Below are 17215 nucleotides of genomic sequence, written 5' to 3' on the forward strand. Positions count from 1 at the left end.
CAGAAAAGAAGGGATGAAGAAAGGATTATGACCATGGACCTAACTGCCATGGCAGATGATCAAAAGAAATACTACATGTCCTTGCGGGCTGAGATTATGAGCCGACTATCATGATCAAAAGAATCAGTTGTCTTATTCCTCAATTTATTGTTTGTACTAAACTCTATCACTTGGTAACTTTATTCCTCAGTTTATTGTTTGTACTAAACTCTATCACTTGGTTATTCAGGTTACACAAAGTAGAAAAATGTCGTGTTTCAACCAGCATTCTTGATGTTTGTGTTCATATTTGTCTGGCAGTAGCATCCTTACTCAGATGGACAGTAAACCCAAATATTGCACTTCAAAGCTCCTGCCTTGGCCGTCTGCTATTGCTGGCAATTACAAATACTGCTGCTGCAAACCCAAATACTACTGCTGGCAATTACAAATAAATTTATAAAGTAGCAAAAAAATTAAAAATTACAATTACTATAAACTATAGGTAATCATTTGTAGAGGTCTGGATGATGTTGCCACAGGTGCTCGATGAGGTCATCTTGAAGCTGATTGTGAATATTTTTGTCCCTTATATTCTTATAATTTTTAATAAACTCCTCAAGTTCAGGTGTTTCATCATGAGAAATCTTCACCTTTTCTCCACCCCATCATAATTTAAATCATCTTCCTCATCGCGCTCATCCTCAAGTATCATGTTGTGCATAATGACACAAGCCCTCATGATTTGTCCGATGGTGTCTTCATCCCAAAATCGAGCTGGCCCCCTAACGATAGCGAAACGAGACTGTAGAACCCCAAACGCTCGTTCCACGTCCTTCCTACAAGCTTCTTGGGCAGTTGCAAAATATTTCTTCTTGTTACCTTGTGGATCAGGTATGCTCTTCACAATTGTGGCCCACGAGGGATATATGCCATCAGCAAGATAATAACCCATTGTATATTCGTTGTTATTAATGGTATTCACCTTTGGAGCTTGACCTTCAGCTACTCGTGCGAATAAAGAAGATCGGTGCAAAACGTTGATGTCGTTGTGGGAACCAGGCATCCCAAAAAAAGCATGCCAAATCCAAAGATCTTTATCCGCAATAGCTTCAAGTATAATTGTAGGCTCATGCACATGCCCGGTATACATACCTTGCCATGCCGAAGGACAATTTTTCCACCTCCAATGCATACAATCAATCGACCCAAGCATACCAGGAAAACCTCTACTCTCTCCAATGGAAAGTAATGTAGCAGTATCATCTTCATTAGGTGATCTCAAGTACTCATCTCCAAAAACCTCAACAACAACATTGACAAACCTTCTCAGACTCTCAATAGCAGTACTCTCACCAATACGGACATAATCATTTGTAGCATCAGCTGCTACTCCATAAGTTAACATCTGAAATGCTGCAGTAATCTTTTGCAGACTAGAAAGGCCAAGTACACCAGCAGCGTTTCTTTTCTGCACAAAATATTCATCGTGTTGCTCTACGGCATTCCATATGCGTACAAACAGTGTATGCCTCATTCGAAACCTACATGTCAAGAGTAACGAGACACATGTATAATATGATTTTTTGAAATAAAATGGTCGAAATAAATCTATTGTTTACGTACTGTCATCTGAAATAACTATGTCCGTACGTAGGATCATCTGAAAAATAATCTTGATACAACCTTTGATGCCCTGCCTGTCTGTCTCGCCGAAGTACTTGATAACCGATGATAGAACCACGATGTTTTTTTCATCATCGGACTCATCCGCATTCACGGCTACATGAGTAACAGAGATGAGGAAATTATCATCGTCATCGTCTGACGATGAATCCAGCACCAGATGCAACGAAAAGCTTCGTCGACTCATAGGGAATCTTGGACGGCCGGCACAAGATGCAGGGCTGCCGGCGTTGCACGGCGCAGTGCGCAGGGGCTTTCGCCGACCGGCGTGACAGGGACTGCACAAAGACCCTGCAGGGCTGCCGGCATTTGAGAACGCCATGCGCACCTGGGTCTGGCGGCGTGATCTGAGTTGTGATGATGGCGTGAGTCCTGATGATGGCCTGGGCCTAGCTACGTGCAATCGGTGATATGGCCTGGTTCTGGTGGTAGAAATTAAAATGGGTCCGGCGGCTGTCACGCCAGCGAAGCCCAGTGACACTGTTTAAAAAAAACGGATTCTAAAATGGGCCTACGATGACGTGGCCTCATTTGAAATATTGGGGGACTAATTTTTAGCATTCTGCTGTGGCTTGATATATTTTTTGGGGGAAAATTTTTTAGCATAGCTCCCAATACCTCGTTTTGGGGAAGAATTTTTTGGGGAACTCTTGGAGTTGCTCTAAGGCACCTTCCAAAAGAAGGGGGAGCAAAACTCACGGATGAAAAAGTCCCACTAAGAAGAAGGATGATAATTAAAATTATGGTAATGCTATAATCCAGGCGTCCGGATGAGAGAAAAATATCGGACGGAACGGACCCGAAATTTCTTTCCGATACAATTAAGAATGAGTTCACGTCCGGTCGTTCTTCGTGTCCACATTCATCCCCAACACCTGCTTCTGTTAGATACGAGCCTAGGATCTCTAGATGCATATCTAGTCGGGATCACGATAAACATGAAGTTCTTGGGATTTCTGGTGTGAACCGAGAGCGAGAGAGAGAGAGAGGGAGAGATAGGAATACCTTCACCCCTAGGGGTGGTAGCAGCGGAGCTGCTAGCCATCTCTTGTTCACGTGATGGAGTCTGCGCAAGGCAGCGACGCACAGTGCCGTGTAGAGTCGTCGGCAGCGGCGGTGGCTGGCGGCGGCGGTGCTGCTTCCCGTCACTACTGCGCAAGACCTAGATCGGTAGGTGTGTCGGTGGGGTGGCTGGCAGCGGCGAACCTCGTGAGCCAAGTCGTGGTCCCCACCCTGTTTATATAGCGCAGCGCGATAGGGGCCCACCACCCAATGCTAGGGTGGGCACCCCCGATCAGGGCGCGGATCAGGGTCCCAATGGGCCTTTGGGCTTATTGGGGAGGAGATCAATCTAACATTCCCCCCCTTGATCTCATCATTCACTTTTAACTTTACACTTTTCGCTTTCATTCGTTTCATCATAGATTAATGCGTAGAGCGTGCCTCATCGTCACAGCTTAATCGCCGATAGAATCAACAGCTACAACACACTTCTCTATTTTGAAACAATTTTGTTCTTTTTGGCCCTTTACAATCTAGGAATCATAGACTTTCCCTTAAACCCATGCCGGCTAAGTGTTCTCTAAACACATTGGGTGGTAAGCCTTTCGTAAGCGGATCCCCAAGCATATCCTTTATTCTTATATGCTCGAGACTTATAGTGCGATTCTGGATTTGTCTTTCACAACATAAAACTTTATCTCAATGGTTTTGGAAGCATTGCTTGATTTGTTGTTGTGAGCATATAATACTGCTGGCTCATTATCGCAGTACATCTTTAATGGTCTATGAATACAATCGACCACTCTCAATCCGGGTATAAATTTCTTTAACCACATCGCCTGCCCCGTGGCCTCATGACATGCTATAAACTCTGCATGCATCATGGATGACGCAGTTACTTTCTGTTTGGAGCTTCTCCACGAAATAGCTCCTCCTGCGAGAGTGAACACGTAACCAGACGTGGATTTTCTATCATCTTTGTCTCCCGCAAAGTCTGCATCTGAATACCCTTTTATCTCTAGGGAATCAGATCTCTTATATGTAAGCATGAGGTCTTTTGTGCCTTGCGCATAACGCAATGCTTTCTTCACCATCTTCCAGTGTTCTACACCTGGATTACTTTGATATCTGCCAAGTACTCCGGTGACAAAAGCTAAGTTAGGGCGAGTGCATACTTGAGCATACTGTAGGCTTCCGACAGCTGAAGCATATGGAACCACTTTCATTTGATCGATCTCGTATTGGTTCCTGGGACATTGAAAATTCCCAAAACTTCCACCCTTGACTATGGGAGCAGGTGTGGCTTTACTCGCATGCATATTATACTTCTTTAGAATCTTTTCTAAATATGCCCTTTGCGATAATCCAAGAACCCCATTCTTTCTATCTCGGCGAATTTCTATGCCCAAAACATATGATGCTTCACCGAGATCCTTCATATCGAAGTTTGAGGACAAAAACTTCTTTGTCTCTAGTAGTAGACTGATATCACTGCTCGCAAGTAAGATATCATCCACATACAGAATTTGGGAAATGTATTTCCCATTTTTGAACTTTGCATAGACGCAAGTGTCCTCTATGTTCTCTTGAAACCCAAATTTCTTAATTATATCATTAAACTTTAGGTACCACTATCTAGAGGCTTGCTTTAATCCATAAATAGATTTCTTTAGATGACATCCCATATTCTTTTTGCCTTCCATGATAAAACCCTTGGATTGTTTCATGAAGACATTTTCTTCTCAATCCCCATTTAGAAATGCCGTCTTTACATCCATCTGATGTAACTCTAAGTCAAAATGTGCAACCAATGCCATTACAATTCTAAAGGAGTCTTTACATAAGACAGGAGAAAAAGTCTCATTGATCTATTCCTTCTCTTTGTGTAAAGCCTTTAGCCACAAGTCTCGCCTTATACCTTTCTATATTTCCTTTTGAGTCACGTTTAGTCTTGTAGACCCATTTGGAGCCTACTGTTTTGGCTCCTTTGGGAATTTCTTCAAGTTCCCAAACTTTGTTGGAACTCATTGATTCATCTCATCTTCCATGGCCTCTAGCCACTTTGATGAGTGAACGCTTTTCATGGCTTCTTCATATGAAGTGGGATCACCTTCTATATTAACTTCTTCTGTGTTATAAACTTTATAGTCATCAGAAATAGCTGATCTTCTAACTCTTTGAGACCTTCTAGGCCCCTCACTAACGGGCACATTCTGTGCCTCTACTTGTGGCACAACATCCAGAGGTGGTTGCTACAATTCTTCCTCATGTGTAGGTTCAATTGGCTCCTGAAAGACAGGTTCCAATTTTTGACTCATCGTTTCCATGGGTGGAATCATAGCAGGTGCTTGCACCACAATATCAGGAACTGTAGCGGGTGCTTGCACCACGACCTCAGGAACTGTCGGTGCGGGAACAACAGGTAGTGAGAAGAATGGTTCCTGAATCATTGGACTGAGTGCACACATTCGCTTCTCCTCAAGATCAATCTCTCGAGCCACCATGCTCCCCTTCACCATTTCATCCTCTAAGAAAATGGCATGTCTCGTTTCTACAAACTTTGTATATCTGTCTAGATAGTAGAAACGAAAACCTTTTGATTTTTCCGGATAGCCAATGAAGTGGCAGCTTACTGTTTTGGGATCTAACTTCCCAATGTTTGGGTTAAATACTTTAGCCTCAATTGGGCTACCCCACACACGCAGGTGGTTTAATGAGGGTACTCTTCCTGTCCATAGTTCATACGGTGTTTTGGGCACCGACTTGCTTGGCACTCTATTTAGAATGTGAATGGCGGTTTTTAATGCCTCCATCCACAGTCCCAATGGTAAGGTGGAATAACTCATCATGTTGCGCACCATATCCATCAGTGTACGGTTACGCCTTTCAGCTACTCCATTTTGTCGAGGCTCGCCCGGCATTGAATATTGGGCTACTATACCATTTTCCTGTAAAAACCTTGCAAAAGGTCTAGGAACTTGGCCAAATGGGGTATGTCGACCATAGTACTCCCCCCACGGTCGGATCTTACTATTTTAATTCTTTTGTTGTGCTGATTTTCAACTTCAGCTTTAAATATCTTAAATTTATCCAGCGCTTCTGATCTTTCTTTAATTGGATAAATATAACCATAACGGGAGTAATCGTCTATGAATGTTATGAACGAGTCATAGCCATCCACGCTTTTCACAGGAAATGGTCCACAAATATCAGTGTGGATTATCTCTAAAACTCATGTGCTACGTTTAGTGCCTTTTTTAATTTGCTTTACAAACTTTCCTTTAATGCAATCTACGCATTGTTCTAAGTTTGAGAACTCTAATTGAGGAAGAATTTCATTCTTAACTAGTCTTTCTATTCTCCCCCTCGAAATATGGCCTAAACGACAGTGCCATAATTTCGACGATGTTTCATGAGTTCTCTTTCTTTTCTTTGTTTCTTGCTCTGACGAGGATACATTCATATTCACATCACACAAAGAATTTACTTTTTCACGCAGTGATAATAAATAAAACTCATTGTGAAGGATGGTAACACCAACACATGCATTATCAAACCAAATGGCACACTTGCCATTTCCAAAATGACATTCATATCCATCATGGTCCATACGTGAAATGCTAATCAAGTTTTTGTGTAATGAAGGAACATAAAGAACATCTCTAAGTACAAGCGTGAAACCATCAACTAGCTCTAGAGAGACATCGCCAACAGCTTCAACATCTGCTTGGACTCCATTCGCGACTTTAACGCATCTTTCGCTTCTTTGCGTAGTCCTCGTCGAGCGGAATCTCTGTAAAGAATTTGCAATATGAACAGTTGCACCTGAGTCAATCCACCAAGTAGATTTCGAATACTGTGTATACAAGGATTCATTTACAAAGGAGATAGTGTTCTCACCTCTTTTTGCCATTATCGACTTTAACCAGTCGGGACATTCTTTCTTGTAATGCCCCCTTTTCTTGCAGTGGAGACACTGATCTTTATCTACTGTGAGAGGCTTTTGTTGATGCTGCTGCTGCATGGGAGCCTTTCCACGTGCCTTGAAAGAAGAGTTAGCATTCCTTTTCTTGTTGTCCTTCACATAGTGCAAAGAACCACCATGTGAGGATCTAATTCTATCCTCTTCCTACACGCACATGGCTATCATCTTTTCCATATCCCACTGTTCTGGCTGCATGTTGTAGTTGACAACAAAAGTGTCAAACTCTTTTGGCAGGGAAACGAAAACCAAATGAATAATGTGCCCAGGCTTGAGCTCAAGATCCATTGGCTTCAACTGTGATGCCAAGTTATACATCCTCAAGATGTGCTCTCTTATGCTAGTTCCTCCTCCAGTGTACCTTTCTGTGGCCAGCTGCTTGAACAGCTGGGTAGCATATATCTTTGAGGAACCAGTGAATTGATTCCTTATCTTTTCTAGGTACTCTACGACGGAGTCACACTCTGCGATCGAGCCCAAAATTGTAGGCTCAATCATGTTCTTTACCAAAGCCATACATTTCTTATTGGCAGTGGTCCACTGTTTATTTTCAAGGGTATATGCCAACTCTAGGGGAGCATAATCCCTTTCCTTTTTCTGCCATGCAGCATCATCATCACCTTCAGCCCTCACTGGCTTCTCCAGAGCTGTTGGCTGTGGTGTAGTCACAACCCAGTCAACTTCTCCACAAACGAAGGAGAAATCAATCTTCTTCCTCCACTCTACATGGTTGTCTCCTCTCAGAGTAGGTATCTCTTTGAGACAAGCCATTAAGTTGAACCCTCCTGAAATTTGCAATTCAAGGTGAGATCATAACAACAATTGTATAATTTATTTCCAACGTTGGTCAAAAAATAAGATATACAACTGTTTATGCAATTTAAATCTATATCACCGTTGGGTAGAAATAGAAATAAAAGCATGGAAACTTTTTAAATCATGATACAGTTATTAACAACGTTGGTGAGAAAATAACAGCATCATAATCTAACTTTTTAAGAAAGAATTAACTTTATCATGCTCTCAAAAATTTAATTGTCTGTGTTGGGTCAAATTAAATTTAAATAGAGCAACAAATTAAGCTTTTGCAGCGGAAACTATGAAATAAATCTATTTTCAGAAGCAAAAACACTTTATAAACTTTACTAATCTCTAATACAAATTATCCCGTTGGTTTGAATTTGAATGGAGATCAAAACTATGCAAAAATCACCAAAGAAATGCCTCTAAAAATAGAAAATAAAATTGTCAAGCATTACGGTGCAAAATTCTCTTTTCGGCCCAGCAGCGAAAACAGCCCACAGCCCGTTCCCGCACTCGACCCGCACGCGCGACGCAGCCAGCCCACCATGGCGGCCCGCTCGCTCGCTTGTGGTGCCTGCCCGCGGTTCGCAGGCCGCAACCTGGGCCTGGGCTACCAAATTGGCCCGTGACTTTCACCCACCTGGGCCAATTCCTACTCGGTTAATCCTAGCCGTCCGTCGCGATGAACGGTGGTGCGGCGTTTTCGGCGGATCAAAAACCGGCGAACGGCCGGTCTCGCCCGAACCCTAGCGCCATTCTCTTTCTCCCCCGCGTCCGTGCGCCGCAACCGCGGCGGCGGGGTCATCTTTCCCGCGCCCGGCGAGGCTCGCCGACAGCAGTTGAGGGATGGCTCCGCCGGCGCATGGCCGCGGCGCCTCCCCCCTTTCTTCTTTCTATCTTGCCTCCCCCCTTTCTCCCTCCGAGCCTCCCGAACTTTGAGATCCAGAGGGCCATGGCGACCATGGAGGAGGGCTGGTGCCACCGTGGGTCCCCTAGCCGGCGTGCGCGTCCACTGGAGGTTGGGCGCGCCGCTGTCGAGCGGTCCTGTGGTGGTGCTTTTGCGCCCCCCGAGCCCCGAGCGGACGCTCCGGCGACTCGGGTGGAGCTTTTCCCCGGCGAGCTCGTGGCTCGGCCGGCCTTTGCCGCTCGCCGTCGGTGGACGTGCGGTAGTGAGGACGGCAGCAGGTAAGCCGCTACACTTCTATTCTTTAGATCTAGGGTTAGGGTTAGGGTTTTTATTTTCTTTTCTGTTTCTTTTTCGATCTTCTTCTTTTTCCCGACCTAGAAAAACTTCTAGTGCGGCGACTGATACCATTGTTAGATATGAGCCTAGGATTTCTAGATGCATATCTAGTCGGGATCACGAGAAACATGAAGTTCTTGGGATTTCTGGTGTGAACCGAGAGTGAGAGAGAGATAGGAATACCTTCACCCCTAGAGGTGGTAGCAGCGGAGCTGCTAGCCATCTCTCATTCGCGTGATGGACTGTGCGCAAGGCAGCGACGCGCAGTGCCATGTAGAGTCGCCGGTAGCGGCGGTGGTGCTTCCCGTCACTACTCCGCAAGACCTAGATCTGTAGGTGTGTCGGTGGGGTGGCTGGCAGCGGTGAACCTCATGAGCCAAGCCGTGGTCCCCACCCTGTTTATATAGTGCAACATGATAGGGGCCCACCACCCAATGCTAGGGTGGGCGCCCCCGATCAGGGCGCGGATCAGGGTCCCAATGGGCCTTTGGGCCCATTGGGAGGAGATCAATCTAACAGCTTCCTCCCGCTCCTGCTCCTGCTCCTCCTCCTCACCTCTTCCTCCCTTCTCTCCCCCACTCCCCCCTGCTGCGACGGCAGCTCCTCCTCCTCCTCGTCCCTCTTCACCGGTGAGGAGGTTCTAGGGAGCGACTGCGCAGAGCTGCAGCCCATCACGGGCGGAAATATGTGCATGTGAGCACACCCGCACCACCCCTTCAATGCCACCACGACCTCTTCCTCCGGCGGAATATGCGAAAAATATTTAGGAAAAAATATGCAAATAAACGATGTTAACACTGAACTTTCCCACAAAACATGTTTTATTCGGAATTTTAGGAAAAATCACACAATATTTATTAGAGTCAACCGAGCCATGCATTCTACAAGCGTAAATTTCTCTTCTAGATCAATTATCTTCTTCCTGCCTCTCGTCCCCCCAGCGAAGTATTCATGGATCTCCATTAATCACATCCAAGCACAACGGAGATGCATTTTGGTTCAAAAAAACACACATGAACTTCGCTATGTCCCTTGGCATTGATACTTGCATGGCATCCGCATCCATTGATACTGACAGGGGCCTCATCGAGGCCTAGCTACCGTCAACGAAATAAAGCTGAATGCTTTTCCTCCTCGCCATGCATGACAGTGTCAGTATCGACGGTGTCGTGATCATCTCAAGCCGCTGGTGATGGTACACTTTGGAATGCAATAATCTTCTCCGCAATGATCGTTGTTTCCTTCACCATGTATGGCTGACTGCTTCCCCTTGAAAACAGGACAATCACAATGTTGTCGGCACACGATACAACAAACTCGTTCTGAGAAAAACGAGGAATACTTGTTTTTGAGAAAACCGGGAATTCTGGGTCTGTAGAAAACAGATAATGCTTATCCTCGTGGTACGGGAAACAAACAAAGCTTTCTTAGAACCAGGCCAAAACTAGATTTATGGAAACTAGTTTTCACAAAACTAGAGAACCTCTAAACATTGTTCGGAGTATATATAGGAGGAAGATCTTCATTTTAAATTATCAATATTTAGATAATAAAGAATAGTCCCTCATATGTCTTGTCTATTTGTCTATTTTAGATTGTATGTGTGCGAGAGGCGTGAGAGGGAGAAGATCCAGCCGTTGACGACGCAACACGTTATCAGCATGACCACTCTTCATCGACCACGTCGAAAGAGTCGGCATCAAACTCAACACTGGCAACCTCATCGTCGTCCTCAACATCGACTACTTCGACGACATCGATTACATCAACATCGCCAGCAAGCGGATCTGCACTGACTTTCTGTGGAGCTGGCAGGTCCCCCGGCCTAGCCAAACTGTCCTACACGACAAGTTTCAAATCCGTTCGTTGAATCAAGCAATACGGTATGAATTATAATCAATTTTTAGTAGATTAGATCCGTAGAACCAACAACTTTGGAGTTGATCGATTTTAATCTGCTAAATCAATCTACCAAGAAGTAGCTAGATGCGCTTGATCCCGCATGATCTGTTGCTGGCCTGAACGTCAACAATCTACAGCCTATATTTTAAGAAAAAGGTTTTCCATAAGATACACGGCATGTAGCTAGTAGATTATACGTAAGATTAGATTATTCTTGCTCATGGCCTTGAACGGCAATTCTTGTTAATCCATCATCTCTTTAACATAAGAGATATGTAAAGATAGCTTGTAGCGTGTGCGTGTATGTTTGTACTTGTAACAGATTGTGTATCCCTTGGATGATGGAGTCTTCTGTTACTTAGAGCAACTCCAAGAGACTGCTAATCTTACCCCAATACTTTTTTTAGGGAAAAAAGGAGAAAAAACAAACTCCACCAGTCCACCCAAACCTTCCCCAATTTTTTAGCAACGCTAAAAAATAGTCTACCACCGCGTATATTTTAGCGTTGGCATTCCTTCCCCAATCCTGATTTCCGCACGCTCGCACGTCCCTTCCGATGGACCCAATACAATGACGTGGCCTATTTTAAAATATTGGGAGCTATTTATTAGCGATCTGCTGTGGATTGATATGTTTTTGGAGGAAATTTTTTTTGGAAGAACCCCTAATACATAGTTTTGGGGAAGAATTTTTTGAAGTACTCTTGAAGTTGCTCTAGAGATATTTTGGTTTGTTGTAACAATCTCCAAGGGATCACAACTGCCTCGTGTAAATCCATCTCCAGGGAGTTTCTGGCGCTATATAAACACGCAACACGTGCACGACAAGGGTGCAACATTTTACCCCAAAGCTTCCGCACCTCTGAGATCTTTTATGGTCATTGGAGCCAATTACATATAGATCCAATCCATGTCATCCTTCTCCTCCTCTGGGTTCACCATGAATCCCTTATCTGGCTAAGAACAACTATGCAACTTGAAGGCGCAAGTGCTTGCTGTCATTTGTGGAGCACGCCTCCAAGGCTTCATCACCGGCGCCAAGATGGAGCCTCCTAAGGAGATCACTAGCAAGGTTGGAGACAAAGAAGTTGTGCTGCCAAATCCGAAGTATGAAGAGTGGTATGCCACAGACCAACATGTCTTTGGCTATCTCTTGATGTCCCTATCCAAGGACGTTCTGGAATAAGTGTAACAATCTCTGATGTTAGCATTGTAATTAAGGACTAATCGTCTGCATAATCATGGTTATTAACATTGTTATGTGTGCATGTTGGAATGATTAAATTTTCCAGACTATTGTGACACCAATGATGTGGTTTTACATTTTTTAAAATGAAGTTAAAGAAAGATTTAAGCTAATTAGTCTTCAAATATAAATAAAAAGAGTTTAATGTGAAAGTATTGAAAATTTTCCACCTAATAATGTTGAAATTGTTAAATGAACCAAATTAAGATCATGAACATGAAAAATGTTGAAGCAAGTTTGAATCCTTCATTTAAACTTGTGGTTGAAAATCATGAATTTAACCATTTTTGAAGGCTAATTTAAATTAATTTTCACTAAACACTAAACTTTTTCACATATGAAATTTGTGCACTGAAATATGTATTTCAGCATAGACATGTTGTGGATCGAAGAAATTAGTGTTTAAGTGCTGAAATTGATAGTCAAACCTCTGTTTTCGAAACCATTTCTGAAAAAGTGTTAGATGAACACAAGTTTTTCCCAAACATTGACCGACCTGATCTAGTTTTCTGTGCACCAAATCAAAAATATCTGAATAGAAGAACTCTAGTTCAATGTTTCATCTAGAATTTGTAGTTCATAAATTTTTGAAGTTTACATTCCAAATCGTGAGGAAAATCAATTTGGAAATCAAACCTTGGTTGTTTTGCGTCTGAATGAATCGTTGCTGGGCAGAGAAGCCCTGCCACGCAGCCAGCGATGCCCAGCCACGGCCGCGCCTCCCCAACTGGCGTGCTGCGCGTCCGGGATCTCGCTCGCCATCTCCGCGTCTTATCCCCTCAAGCCCGACACCTCCCCGCTCTCCCTCCGTCCCATTCCTCCCCTCTTCTTCCTTTAGACAGGGGAGAACCGAGCCGCGCTCGCTGGTGAAATACGCCAGCCACATGCCACCACCGTCCAATAGCTCGCGCCCATGCCTCCACCACATCCTCTACCTCCTCCACCACTCGTTGCTCGATTCCATCGCCCCTTCAATCGGGGATTTGAAATTTCCCAGCCGTCATTGCCGCCATGGCCACCTTCCCTCCGCCGGCCAAATGCTCCCAACTCCGGCTACCTCTCTCAAATCACCTCCACCCACAGCCGTGGGCCAAGTGCAGTCCGTGGGCCATCTCGCTGGGAATCGGCCTTTTCCCCGACCACCCGTGCGTCACCACCTGCCATGGCCGCCCTCCCGTGGAAAACCCGCCTCGGGCCACCTCCATGCCAACAACACACGTGAATGGAACCCCGGTGAGCCCCTAGTTGTCACGCGCTTGTCTTTTAGTCGTTTTGATTGAGTTTCCACGCTCATCTCCGCGCGCGCCGCCGTTAGCCGGGGGACAGATAGAGCTAGGGTTTTGGGGAGATGAGAGGGGGAAAAGGTGTGCTAGAGCTTGGGGGACGTGTTGAGGTAGTCAAAGGGGTGGACGGTGCAGTCCCCGCGCCGCCGTTGCTCACAGTGGCCGCGCGGGCGAACCAGAGGGAGAAGGAGGGAAGGGTGTGGTTGTGAGAGAAAAGAATGTGTAGGGGGTTATCCGGGAAATGTTGGGTTGTAGTGTTAGGTGGAAATTTGTTCAGGGGCCTAAGCGCTAGATCCAGGGGGCTGTCTGTAAAGATAAGGGCAGATCTGTTAGGAAAGAAAGTTCCTTTAGGAAAGAAAGTTCCTAGGGCCTAGGTGTAATAGTGTTTTAGTTATTTTCTCTTTGGGTAAGGCTGAGTAGAAAAATGATAAAAATACAAACTAAAATTGGTTAGGTTTCTGGTAAAGTCTAGTTTCAATCAAAAATGACCTTGTGCATGTTATTTTTTTTACCCTGCCGGGTTAAAACACCGATAATGGTCATCCTTCGATGCGACCACACCATCTAAAGATAAAGACCCAATAGAACAAGAGTTTGGTGCCATAACTCAAAGCATCGATTAGGATTAGTCAAAAATCAAGCTCAAATCTCGAAAAACAAATTCACAAGCAAAATCACTATTTCGCTTGTCGTCCCGTGAATCACAAAGCCGATTAAGGTGGTATGATCCTTAACCAAGCTCTGATATCAATTGAAGGACCGGAACAGGCGACCATAGTAGGGGTGAATGTGAGTCTTTAAAATTCTCTCCGAGAACAAGACCTATATCTCGATTACCAACCCAAACACACCTCGCTTCTAATCACCAAGATAACACAAGTCAACTTGTGACAAGCTCACCCTGGGAACAATTAGAAATGCTCAAAGCGTAGCAGAACGATAAGAAACGCCCAAAGCTTCATCGCGTGAAGGAGAAGACTGTTCTTCGCCAAGATGACACAAGTCAACGAACAGAAACAAGAACAGAAGAACACCAAAGAAAGCGCCCAACTTGGAACTCAAATTACTCACTCAATACTCGACGGATTCAAATGAACTTGAGCCATAGAAGCACCTCCTCAAGGGCTAATAGATCTAGGAAAAAGATCTCAAAAAGCTCAAGGATTCATCGCGGACTTTGGAGAAAACTGAACGCCCTACAAAAAGCTTGGTTTGGGAAAGTCTTCAAATTCGTGGTGCTAAAGTGACGGATTTTGTAGGGGATCACTCATGTCCTAGTACCGATTTACCCCAAGAAATTCGACCCAAATCACAGCCAAATGCGAAGAATGAAAAATCCCTAAAAATATCTCCAGAAATACCGAAAAAGATAAATCTCAGATTCAAAGAGGATGGAACAAGATAGCACGAAATTGAACTTTGGATTACTCTACCATGTTCGGTTACAAGCCACTCCTAGCCTACTCAAAGCATTGGATAGCACAAAGATCAAATCAAAGATCCATCATCTCTGTACTCTCTCACCCCCAAAGGGTCACACAAACAAATGAGAAGCCAAGCACCAAAAGACCCAAGAGATATGGCTGCCCCAACCGTCCTCTCCACACACACACGCTTGTGCGCGCGCGCACACACACTGTATGTCTATTATGCACCTAGGTGCATTCTACGTACATAATGCACCCAACCTGGTGGGCGAGTCAGAGCGAACCAACCAGCATGCATGCAACTGAGACAACCAATAGCTAATTTGCTACTTCTCACCCCTCATGGTTAGCCACATGCAACAAAGACAACTAGCAGCCTGTATGCATGCATGGATGGAATCTTTTATGAGTTCAATTCTTTGAAATAAATTTTTTTCTAAACCGTAACCCCGATTAACAAACCGTTTGTTGTATCTTACTCAAAAAAATGTGCTTAACAAAACTAGATCCAATATGGATATATTTTATTATTTTGCACGAGTTGCATATCTGTGTATTACCAATTGCAACTTTGTATACTACCAAGTTGCAACTAGTTATAAGTCTGTGTTGATGAGGACATCACATGCTTGGATACAACCATATTGGCATCTTTTGACTCCGAGGTGAAACAATTCTTTATCATAATTATATGTGACACATTTGATGAATCGATGCTGCACCATGATGTGTATTCGTTGTCAATTTCAGAAATGTGTACATGGATCAAAAATAGTGTTAAACAGACATGGAAGGCATGGAGGACTAAAGAAGTAGATTGGGGGCCAAGTCCAAGTATTCCTAACGTCCTCCACCAGGCCACCACGTCACTTTTGGCCCAAGGAAAGAAAGAGTTCCAATCCAATACGTTTTGGGGCTGGATTCGGACTGCAGCTTTGTGTCAACTTGCAACGGCCGCCACGACCTCATCCGGACTCCGTTTTAGGTGTTCAAGTACTCCTTGGAATCCTTATGAAGTCTATTTTCATATGGATCTGGAATCATATCCATATCTTCTCTGAGTCGGCCGCAATCATCGAAATACTACCGAGAGGTTTTCTGTCCAGAAGTGCTGCGTCGCCTTATTTTGGCCCAATGGGCCGTGTATCAAGTTGAGTCCATTAGGGACATGTCCTAGGGTTGGAGCACGACCCCAACACCCCCTGGTCGTCCTCCTAGGTATTAATAAGGATTAGAGCCGCCACGAACAGATTGGGTTTTGTTTTGTTGAAAGTTTAGCCATTGCTACTTCCTCATAGACGCGTGTGTCGACTAGACCATCCGTTCTACCCGATTCAGAACCCCAACTTTGTAAATTCAGATTAGTTTTCATCTTCATATTTGCAATTTAGTTGCTTGTTCTACTTGTTCTTGCTTGTTCTTCGATTGCTTGCAGGACGAGTGCCCTAGTGGCCGGGTGACGCGCTCCACAAGATCGCGGCAGCCATTGGAGGTGGTGTATCGGTTGCTAAGGCGCAGCTTGGAAGGCTGTAGTTGAGCCGTGAACGTCGTCTCCATCCACCAATCGAGTTATCCACGCCTTTCTCATCGAAAGATCGGGAATCAACCCTAGCGGTTTCATATCAGTTGGTATCAGAGCAAGGTTTATCGGTGAGAGACTTCCAGTTCCTTGCTGTTTTTTAATTACCTATAGTCTAGAAAAGCACAAAAAAAGATAGTAGATTAGTTTACCTGTAATCCTATAAACCCTTTGAGCCTTTGCTAGCATTGCTTAGTTAGGGCTTGTTGAGTTTTTGGTTGCATCGGTTGTGTCGAGTTGCTGGTCTTAGTGTCTATTCCTTTGGAGTTTTGAGTTCTATCACGTTTTGGTCACCACGAGACCCACCATCACCATATACATCATCGCTTCATTTCTGCCACCACGGTTTCATATGATGTCCGATTTGGGAGTTTAAATACAATCTGGAAACTTGAAGTTGTCTTCTTTCCAACGGATCTGACCTTGCAGCGAAATTCAACCTGAGCGCTCCACAATCGTCTTAGAGATTTCCGCATCTGCTGTATTAACAAGAGTTGTTAAATCTAATATTCGAAGGGGCTGTGTGCTATAGCCTTATTGTTTGGGTTGTTATAGTACCAAATAAAGTTTTAGGCCTCTGCAAAAAAAAGAAACAAAAAAAGAAACAAAAAGAAGAAGAAGAAGAAAAAGACAAGAGAAGGAGAAGAAAGAAGGGGCTGAATCTGTTGATTTCTTTGTGCTGTGCTAGTTTCTCTTTTCAGTGACTACCTTTGTGCCTAGGCTCACGTCTCTAGCATGGTTTAGCCTAGGACCAGCACAGTACCACCGTTGAATGATTACTCAACTTGCTTTTGTGACTAACGTGGTGCTAGTATATTTCCTTGCTTAAGCCCACCTACAGCTCCACATATTCGACTACAGCTTGACAGGTTTTTTTTTGTTGCTGCGGCACCGATACACTTCACTCCACGGTTGTAGACTTGTTGGTTGCCGTCACCTCCTGTTTGGCTTGGTAAGAACTTGTAAGGGCTTGTTTTAAACAAGTTGAGTTAGAGAGAATTACAAAAGACACATCATAGTAGTTGACAGGAGTATACATATTATTTTTGTGTTTCTTGTTTTCTACTAATCATGGCAGGTTA

The 17215-nt window shown here is 44.2% G+C and overlaps 1 protein-coding gene and 1 pseudogene across 1 annotated transcript; both read right to left on the bottom strand.

The window, feature by feature from the left end:
• Nucleotides 1–628: 628 nt before the first annotated feature.
• Nucleotides 629–5171, bottom strand: LOC117853523 (uncharacterized). Its single transcript, XM_072293442.1, has 3 exons — nt 4924–5171; nt 1198–1523; nt 629–984 (listed from the first exon to the last, which is right to left on the bottom strand). The coding sequence occupies exons 1-3, from the start codon at nt 5169–5171 to the stop codon at nt 629–631; spliced, it is 930 nt and encodes a 309-aa protein (XP_072149543.1).
• Nucleotides 5172–6360: 1189 nt separating this feature from the next.
• Nucleotides 6361–7453, bottom strand: LOC140222610 (uncharacterized; annotated as a pseudogene).
• Nucleotides 7454–17215: the final 9762 nt, after the last annotated feature.

The sequence above is a fragment of the Setaria viridis genome, chromosome 4 (genome assembly GCF_005286985.2).
Source record: "Setaria viridis chromosome 4, Setaria_viridis_v4.0, whole genome shotgun sequence".
Lineage (NCBI taxonomy): Eukaryota > Viridiplantae > Streptophyta > Magnoliopsida > Poales > Poaceae > Setaria > Setaria viridis.